This window comes from Ruditapes philippinarum, unplaced genomic scaffold (genome assembly GCF_026571515.1).
Source record: "Ruditapes philippinarum isolate M1 unplaced genomic scaffold, ASM2657151v2 ctg55_1_1_1_1, whole genome shotgun sequence".
Taxonomy (NCBI): Eukaryota; Metazoa; Mollusca; class Bivalvia; order Venerida; family Veneridae; genus Ruditapes; species Ruditapes philippinarum.
The window spans coordinates 41430-51857 of NW_026859363.1; the positions used below are offsets into that span (position 1 = coordinate 41430).

Consider the following 10428-nt stretch of genomic DNA (forward strand, 5'->3'; position numbering starts at 1 on the left):
ATAGATCAATAAATAAAACACAGATGTGAATTACTTTTGCAATAGAATAAAAGATTTAATATAGATCCGAAATATACACAATATATATGATTTTTGTTTCTGTTATGATATATTTTTGTAATGTTATCGCATAATATTTAAATGGTATTATACATGTATTGTTACTGTAAATATTGTATCTGTAAATACTGTTATGCTCTTCATCTTTGGAGGAAATAAAAGTATCTATCTATCTATCTCTTTATGGATGATGACATATTTAATCGACCATGACATCGAAAGAGACTTTGCCAGTATGCAAAATATCATCGTGTTTCATATTCTTAGCATAAGCTGAGCACGTGACTCTCAAGGCAATAGCAGGATTTGGCTCGTCTAATCGTACAAATACCAGTGGGCTCTGCCAGCCTTCCAATCCAGTGTTTGGAAAATATCTAAACTTAAATCCATTCGATGGGTAGTAAACTACATTCCCAAGATTGTCCTTAGTGACAGGATCCTGAAACATGTAATAAGTTACATTTAGTAATATGCATGACATCTGCAATTTGTCGTATATAACTAAAAACGCTAATTTGTATTTGTCGCAGCTTTCGGCCTTCTTCAGAAGCATTTATTATACATACAGATACAAAAAGACAAACGTCGTACACAACACACAACACCACGGCGGGCATCGCTCAATGACGGTACGTTTCATTCTCTGTTTTGTCGGATTATATTTGTATCTGTTGTAATATATATACATAGGATCTTACACCAGCTGCCGGAGTCGTAAAATTGGCAAGGATGTGTGATAAATGCAAATTAGCGTTTCTTATTATAGTAATATGTATATACAGAATACACATCTATAAAAATAGAAATTTGATTAATTGATTAATAGTATCATACCTTTGTTTATACCGTCAAAACAATACATTAAAATTAAGGAATTAAGCTCCAAAATCTACATATAATAATCATTACCTCCCCTTCACAATGGACGGTAACAGCGTATTCTGTCCAGATGTCCCGTATTTTTTCAGGAACCGTGTCATTAGTATAGGGTTCAGGCAACCAATTTAGAATCTGAAGAAAAATATATATACCATCAATTAAAAAGAAAAAGTACTTGAACACAGCAAATATTTCCTATTTAAATTGAGGGAAAACCGACAGTTGTACAATTGATACAAAGTTATATATATTCTGTGATTTTCTAAATTAATTATTGTAAATGAAAAATCAAGCTTAATTTCTCTCATTAACTTAAAGATTAAATTGCATTGCCGAAATTCAGGCAGCACTTTGTCCGAAGATTACATCGTTTTAATTCTCATCATATAGAAGTAGCATATATGTGTGTATGTGTATGTATTGTAATACATAAAGTGCTATGCAGGTTACAAATGTTTATTGTAAAATTGCAATGTTTCTATAAAATATTTCGCATATGCTCATGCTGCACAGAGCAGATGAGCTCAGGAAAAGCTGCAATTACAACGATATATTAAAGGGACTCCACTGAGGTTTAAAAGCCCAAAAACATAACATTTCTTACATAAATGAGATGCGGCACTTTAAACAGAAATACATGCACATATAATTTGGATTGTACTTTGTAATAATTAAAAAATCGTATTTTTATGCTTTACTTAGCCGGATTTAAGTGAAAAGCTTTTAAACGCTTTTCATTTTGGGTCATTTTTTTACAATTTGAATAATTACTCTGGAAAAACGAAGTGCGCGAATGGTCCGAAATGGTGAGAGGTCTATAAAATAGTACATTTATCTGGAAAAAATATTTTCAGTCCCATCATGTCAAAAAACCTCAGTGGAGTCCCTTTAACTAAATTATTGCTTATGATTTGCGACAGTCTAAACATATCTATTTATTTAAAGTTTGCAAACTTCTGTGCCATTTGCAGAAATTATCTGATTCAGAGGTGATATCTACCATTTTTTTGAACATGCAAATGGCACATATGGAATATTTGCTACTAAAAACTATATTTTATTTTACCTTAAATCCTTTTTTATACTTACACGGTCTAAATGTAAGGCAATACACGGTTGACCATCTTCAAAGCCATAACCATATTGCTTCACACACTCTGCTCCAAGTTCTATGATATCAAACCTATTTATTAAGTTGAAAACCGTTGAAATAACATTAACAAGGTATAGAAAAGGATTACTTGTCCTTACACCCACAAACAAAAAGATCGTATTCATATAATAAATAACATTTATATTTCGTATTGTAATTTCCACCCATATTTGTTTGTCACAAATAATGAGCTGCGTTGAAACTTTACACATATTTGTGAAAATATCGTTCTTCCTTGACATGTATTGAATAAAACAGCAAGTAAGATTGGACAAACACGTGAAAGATTTTATAAATGATCTGCACATGTTCAAAACAACTTTTGCTGTATTCAACAACTCACTGTATGAAATGACATATAATGCTACTTATTTTATGTTTGGTTAAGTGGTAGATCAACCGGACACACGTGTGGTGAATTTACAGCTTTCCATGTGAATGAAGACTACAGGTTATCCACATTTCCAATCGTTAAGTGACCAATTGATACACCTTTCGTCTGCATTATGTGCCAATAGAATAATCAAAACGTAAATTTCCAATTTCACGTAACAACGAAACTGGGAAACCTGGTGACTGCAGCATTCTGTTGTTGTTATTGTTGTTGTATGTTTTGTTTCCTTTTTATTAAGCTAATAGTGTAAGCAATTATTTTTTAGGATAATTATTCTGCTGACACTTTTACGATCTTTTTTATTTTCATTCTGAACCAGTTCAAAGCATCTACTTATGGATTCACTTTTGAATATCTAAAAGGATATTCATTGAACATTTGCACTATTTAATGAGTATAGATGATGCATAAGTGACAAATAAAGGGGAATACACATCTACGCCTCTGAAAATTTAAATTCCAGTGAATAATTTTATATATTCATTTATCTGACATAACTCCAGCATTGCGTGAGAAAGTGGCATTTAGCTCGACATTTCAAATAGAGTCATTTACATACAAATTATTACCAGCAATATTTATGTGTTAATAGTAGAGCTATTATTGGTCTGAAATAGAAATATGAATAACAACAATTCACGACTGTTTCGAATTCCGTAATGAAAACAGTCGTTAGAATTATAATTTAAACCAACTATTTGATACTATGTGTATGTGTTGTAATAATAATTAACTAAAAGAATGTAAAAGTGTATCATAAGTTTAACCTATTTTTTTAAGCTGAAGAAAAATGCAACAAATATCATTATTTATCACAATTACATTATGAAGAAACCATCTGGGTCTTTTTTGTAAACTAAATACCAAAAATGAAATGATACGTGGATATGAAAACATAAAATCCAATTTATACCAGTCTGCATTTGTTACACTTTGTTATCATATTACAATAAAACGCATTATATGAGCACGATAACGAAATAAGCACCTACCTACAATAATGATGCAAATCTTCAACAAGCCGATATTCCGCGATATCCCTACAGTCAATTTGGTTGTATTGATACTGAACGAAATATTCTAAAAGAAATAAATTGATATATTTATGCCATAAAGAATACAACATAATATATATCAACACCTATGACGGAAATATTGCAGGCTCGGTTTGATTGAGCCTGTTCATGGCAGTACTGTCAAGTGCAAACTACCGTCCATTCACCCTAGCAACGACTTAAGCAGAATTCAACATTTAAACCATGAAAATGGTGAATTTCTGAATTCCGAAACATCCGCAGATGTTTTAATACGGCGGTCATCATGGAACCTTCAATGTGACACGTTAGTGCCATTCCACGAAAAGCGGCGTATGGTCCCCAATTTAACAAAATGCTTGTGCCCTGTGTTACGTTTTGTTACATAATACAAATCATAAAAAACATGCAAAAAACTAATCAAAAGAAGTACGTATATTGTAAACAAATGTTGTACCCCAGAAAATGAGCTTGGATAGTTTTTTGAAAAATACTCAATGAAAAAGTCTGAATATATAATTCACTGAACTAAAACGCATGTAAACTGTGTAAGTTTCGCCTTTCTCAGCAGAAAGGACAGACCACGCTGACATGCGAGTGGTTCTTTCTGGGTGCCCTACTTGAGTGTGTCGGGGGGGGGGGGCTGCATCCTGTGAACGTTGCCTTTGCCTTGTTGATCTTTATTCTTGTTTTTTTTTTGTTCACCTGTAATATCTTTCCAGATGTTTCAAAATAGAAACTGATCCACTTTAAAAGAAGGTGACCTCCTATCGGTCATTGTCAGATCAACTTGAAAATATAAGAATACTTGAACTTTAGTCAGCTTGTATTTGAATGTTTTATGTCTGTTGTGTAGTAACATAAAAACCTATGAAAAATCTGAACAATCTTTTAGTATGAAGAAGACGATTTAAACTAAGTGCGTTTTCATTTCAAATACAGACTATTAAAGTAAAGATAATGTTTTTTTCTCAATATTCGGGTTGTGTTACCAAGTTTTTGAACCCAGGTGACCCATATTAAAAGTTAAGCTAGAGATCAACATAACAATCTCTATAGTGGTAACAAGACGTTTGTTTCAACAATCGGGCTATGTGACCTAGCTTTTGACCCTAAATGACAAAAATTTAACTGTTGATATAAATCATCTTAACAACGTATCTGACCATTGTCCATGAATTTCGGACCAAGACAGTAGCCATAAGAGTCTTAATTAAGTTTTAATAATATTTTAGCTGTGTAATATAATTTTTGACCCTAAGTGACTATTTGAACTTGAAATCATCTAAACAACTTTTGTGACAAACTTTCAAGATATTCTTTCCAGATATTTAACCCGAAGAGGATCTTGGGAATGATATCATCCAAACACATTTTCTTACAAAATAAAAGAATTTGTTTGGACCTAAACAAATACGTCGGGATTGGAAACAAGATTTTCTAATTTTTGACTTCTGCAATGCAGTTCTTGATCAAAGTCGGCCCATGTTTGAATTGAGCTAGAAAACATCTGAACAACCTTCATGACCAGTGTCAATTTTATTTGAACCGAAAAATTAGCCTCTTGAGTCTTAGCAAGGTTTTCCTTTGTTTGTGGTTGTGTAACCTAGTTTTTTTTATCCCAGATGACCCATATACGAAGTTGAGTTAAAAAGCAACATAACAACTTTTCTGGCCAATTTCCAGGATATTGGGGCTGAAAATATTGCCTGTAGTGTGTTCAAAAGTTTCTTGGTCATATTTGAGCTGTTTGACCGGTTATTTACCCAAAATGACACATATTCGAACTTCAGCTAAAATTACTAAGCAACCTTTTTGATTAATTTCCACAATATTTGAACAGTAACAAATTAATCATAGCATATCTTTAAATAACATTTTTGACAAATTTCAAGGATATAATATTTGAACCGAAACAATAGTTTTAATTTTTTACAATATTATTTTCTATATCTGGCATTTGTTTCGATCCTTTTTTCTCTTACTACATAAATCATGATCCAACTCGTCCGACGGTTACTGGTACAAACATCTTGTCGAAGTTTGGTGACAATTGAGGAAAAACGGGACCACTAGAGTGTTATCTCTTTAACTGTTAAATTTAACCTTTTCCCTTATATAAGCGTGTGCCCCCTTGTGTTTGGGGGGGGGGGGGTTTGAAGGGGGGCGGAGTCCCCCTCATCGCAAAGAAAATTTTGGACATGTGACAGACTAAGAATGGCCTCAGGTCGATCTTAGGGTAACTAGTAACCGACGCTGAAAAGCCTTTCACTCAATCTCAATTCGTTGAGAAGTTGCAGCACTTTGAAATCAGTTTTGATGGAAAAAACAATGCAAAATAGTGATTTTTGGCAATTTTGAGACGTCCCCCCCGTTGCCATGGTAACAGGAAATTTACGATTGAGCATGCTGTTACAGAGGCTATGGTCTAGTCAACATTTGTGCCAAGTTTCATCAGCATTGAAACATTTTCATAGTTTCATAGCAGTTTGAACTTGTTACAGGAGGCTTTTCAATGAAAATGGCCATTTTTCGCATTATCATCATGGGGTAAAAGGTTAAAGAAAAGGCAGTGGTCTTGAATTTCAGAAATTATCTATTTTTTGTGATTCTAAACAGGTACCTTCAAGTTTAAAAATCCTAAACAAACCCATGCCAGTTACATGCATATCTTGTTCTCAAATATAGAGGCGTGCTTAATCTTTAAGTAAAATAGGCCTGTAATGGTTCCGTTTTGTCACTCACAGTTATGGTAAAATCTTTTGCCCATATACGAATCAAATAGTTTTGTATTACTATCATTTTTTCTAAAAGTACAATGACATTAGTGCTATTTTTTCTTAATTTTAAGTATGTTTAGTAAAAAAGCTCTGTCTGGATGTCACAGTTTTCTAAGGCACTCCAGCTCGTTATCGCATTAACGATATATAACTCCTGTAGCCCAAGAAAATTTCTAAAGATATCTATGGAATTTACCTGTTTCGTTCAAACGAGAAGAAGTTGGACAGTTTTATCTTTTAGGCAAATTTATATTTTATCCTTACCGTTTTTTTCAAAATCAACTGTTGGTCAAATTTAATTGTCATTCTTTTGACATATGTATTTAATTACGCTCAACTTGACAATACTGTCACTATAGTTTGGGAAACTTTTGTATGTTACCGTTTAGAAAAACAACCTGAAATGCCGAATATGCGCATGCATCAATTCAGACATAATGAGCAGCCACGGCTCAACCATTCGCTAACAAAAACTCCAAAATGTCAAAAAATTATAAATTAAGGGTATAAAATGTAAAAAAGATATCAGCCAGAAATCAAAAATTACGACCCGGCTAAAAATGAGCTGATGTTCAGAACTGAAGAAATATTATTTTTAGACTAAAATGACAAATGTTTCAATTTGATTGCTGACAATAAAAAGTGCTGCTGAACTTACCTGGATGTGGAAGAACAGAATCAAGTCGCTCTGTATAGAGGTTGTAAGTTGAAGCTCTAGCTTTATTGAATCTAATAAGTCCTCTAACTGATTCCAAGTTTGGTTCGTAATTTAATCCTTTAAACAATATACAAAACTATCATTAATGCATAGAATCCTTGTGTTCGTTGTGTTCATAGTAATCAAAACAATAAGGAGTAACGTATCAAATTTCTATGACACACATTGCTATAGTTACATGAATAAAGTGCAAAACCTGCATGGAAACGCCCCTTTAGAGACAAAATGAGGGTTGTTGCGAAAGGGTTTACTCAAGAAAAGCAGCAACATTTACTGACACTTCTAGAATACATGATACCGTTGTTGTTAAGAGGTAAATGTTCTATAGAGGGTGTCCTTGTAGTAGTTGCACCGTATCATTTTGAATATTAAAATGCCTCCATCTGCTTGAATTGATATATTAAAGAAAGGTCGAGCTATTGTCAATGGTGGCTGAATAATTTCACTTTTGTGCGTTGTCGGTAGCGCCAACGCAACAACTTCCATAATCACCTCCTCGTCTTGTTGCGACACGCGCCAAACTTGGCGCTTTGTTGCTATGTCGCTTGACAACACGCCCCGAGACAACGCGCCTTTTGGGATGTTTCGCTAACGACTTGACGATAAAGACAAGGCGATAATGCGCCACTTGGCAAATGGTCGCCTTGTCGCTTGCGATAACACGACAAAGCGCCAAACAGCGCTTTATCGCCTTGTCGTCCTGACGTCATGTCATTAGCAAAACACGCCCAATGGTGATCATTATTGTCAACTTATATCAAATACCCCTTATGAATGTATTTTTTTACTCCGCACAAGTGTTTTTCCATCAGCTTTTGGTGTGACATTAACCTTTGACACAGAAACCGGGATCAAGAATAAAGCAATACGTTCTATTGTGGTAAACATTTTAAAAAATCATTCATTCATGTAGGAGATATGTTCTAGACAAAATCTGAATTTTTCATTATCTTAAGTGACCTTGACCTTGTATATATTGAACTAAATTACAGCATGACTATGACCATTTGTGTTATATTTTTTTAGTAAATGATGACGAAATGGTCAATATATACATCATCATATTTTAACTTTGACCTCTGTGTATGGCCCTGACCTTGGTTACAGGGACCTGAATGTAGCGCTCAACACTAGTGTGCCAAAGTGTATTGAAATCCCTCAATGCATGTAGAAGTTTTGCTGCGGACAAGAATTTTTCAATGACCTCTAAATGTAACCTTTACCTTTGACATAGAGACCAATAAATGTGCGCGACAGGGCTTCTTATAAAGTCGAACATTTCTTTGAAGTTTAATTAAACCCCTCCATAAGTGTGAGAGATATGCTCCGGACAAAAGTGAACTCCGCCCACCCGCATGGCAGGGGCGTTCCCTTAATAGGATCTGTTTTTCAAACGGGCGTGTAAAAACGAATCGATATTTGACTGAAGTGAACTGGAATACTTGGACCTTATTGCTATTCGTTCGTAAGATACTTTGCATTTTTAAACACTATAGATCTAGCTGGTAGGTCGGTGGTTCTACTCATGTACTATTCACATGTCCACACGTGCCTGAAAAAGACCGGCAAAGAGACAAGTAAGATGTTTCTCCACCAGTCAAGGTCGAAAGAAGCCATATGGCCCTTACAGTGCTGGTGTAACCTACAAATCAGGTGTGCGTCAAGTAACCTACAGAAAAGTTTTGAAGATATTCGTGTTATGTATAAAGTGAACACTATTTTAACAATGAAAAAATGTACAAATTATCCCCTATTAACCACATTTTTGTTCAGTTTTATATTCGTTATATTATAATTCATCATTATTTAAATTTCACTTTTATACTAATTAAAACAGGATGTTAACTCTTTTCCTTTTAACAGACACTACATCCTTTAAATGCATTATATTAAAATAATATATTGAATTTAATAACACATGTGACATCATATTTAATGCAGTTTTAAGAAATAAAACAAGTTGTTTACATTATGACAGCGAGAAATGAAGTGTAATAAGACTCTTCTCTGCCCGAAATTTACAGGTTTAACAGCTTTCACCAAATTCGTGTATTTTTCACATTTGGGATATTATTTACCGCCTAGCTCTCCTTTAAATTCGACACATTATACCAGATGAGTTAAAGTGAAATAAATTGCAGACGAAATAATTCAATGGAAGTTTTTCAGTGAATGATTTTCACGAAGATCTTGACAGAAGTTATAATTTGCTTGTAATATGTAGACGTTATAATTTGCTTTTAATATTTAGAAGCTTAAACATTGATAACATATTTATTTTAAACATACCTGGATAATTAAGATATTTCCCCATGGCACCATTAAATTCTGGCCTTTCTGGTATTTGGGCTTTAAGTTCATCATAAGTCTATTATCAAATAAAAGGAGCATTAAAATAACTTTAGATATGTTTAAAATAAAATCTTCTGCTTCAGACAATTTATTCATAACAAATGTTCTGTTGATAATATAAATCATTTTCAATCTGATCTTTTTATTCAGCACACTTGCAAATATCATATACAAATGCTTTGCACTGCGCTTTACTGTTCATGTATATAATCATTTCTAAATTCAATTATAATATTTGATAACACAAAAAGTACATTTTGAAACAAAAGGAATTTCAGCGCTATATACTGTATAGTGTTATAAATACTATTTTAAAATAACTAAACAGCAAGAGAAACTTTTTTTAATATTCGTATGCAGTGTGATCATAGTTCGGTTCAATCAATATCAACCTGGAAGTTACATGTTTATAAATCATTTGTGGGTACTAAACAATCACAAAACGATTTAATAAAATGTCTTGTTTTACCTGGCTTAATCCACATGATGATAACAGCAAAACGTGTATAAATCGGAATATAACCATTTTCTTTACAGAATTTACACATATGTAATCAAAATTACTACCTCCAAGCGAACCTGCCCTAGTTTAACATTACGTCATTTTGTGTAACTAAGTAGAATTGTGGTTGTATAAATCGATACATTTTCACACAAATTTTACATGCTAAAAATAAACAAAACATTTCAGTACGATTGGAAACTGTACAGATAAAAGGCAAAAAATAACACTAAATGATGAAAATAAAATTGTTCATTATATAATAAACCACGATATTTTCATTTTGAAACATTTTAATTGAATTGTTTAAAATGACGAATTGATTAAGGTAACTTACTTTAACTGACTTTCTCAACTGAACTGTTTTATTTCGCGATATAGGCCACTGGCCATTGACACATAAATATACATATAAAAAACAATTGGGTGAGTGCATAAAAATACATTTGAGACAATAAGTATGATTTTAAACCTACGAAATGGAAATTGTTATGCTGTTAACATATAAGTAATATGTTATTTCAATTCTAGTAAGTTTTCCATTCTGTTTTGTGCT

General features: G+C 33.0%; 1 protein-coding gene across 1 annotated transcript; it reads right to left on the reverse strand.

Moving 5' to 3' along the window:
• Window positions 1–79: 79 nt before the first annotated feature.
• LOC132756241 (sodium/potassium-transporting ATPase subunit beta-1-like) lies at window positions 80–10010 on the reverse strand. The gene is made up of 7 exons (XM_060747257.1): window positions 9840–10010; window positions 9308–9386; window positions 6959–7075; window positions 3479–3566; window positions 2029–2122; window positions 970–1071; window positions 80–499 (listed from the first exon to the last, which is right to left on the reverse strand). Exons 1-7 carry the CDS (start codon window positions 9894–9896, stop codon window positions 260–262), a joined length of 777 nt encoding a protein of 258 aa, XP_060603240.1. The 5' UTR covers window positions 9897–10010; the 3' UTR covers window positions 80–259.
• Window positions 10011–10428: the final 418 nt, after the last annotated feature.

Bases quoted from the DNA above. Each gene is read 5' to 3' on its own strand.
- LOC132756241 (XM_060747257.1), bottom strand. From the start codon at position 9,896: ATGGTTATATTCCGATTTATACACGTTTTGCTGTTATCATCATGTGGA. The intron at 3,567-6,958 runs GTAAGTTCAGCA...TATTTCTTTTAG, and splicing joins TTCTGTTCTTCCACATCCAG to AATATTTCGTTCAGTATCAA. The intron at 500-969 runs GTAATGATTATT...TACATGTTTCAG, and splicing joins CCGTCCATTGTGAAGGGGAG to GATCCTGTCACTAAGGACAA.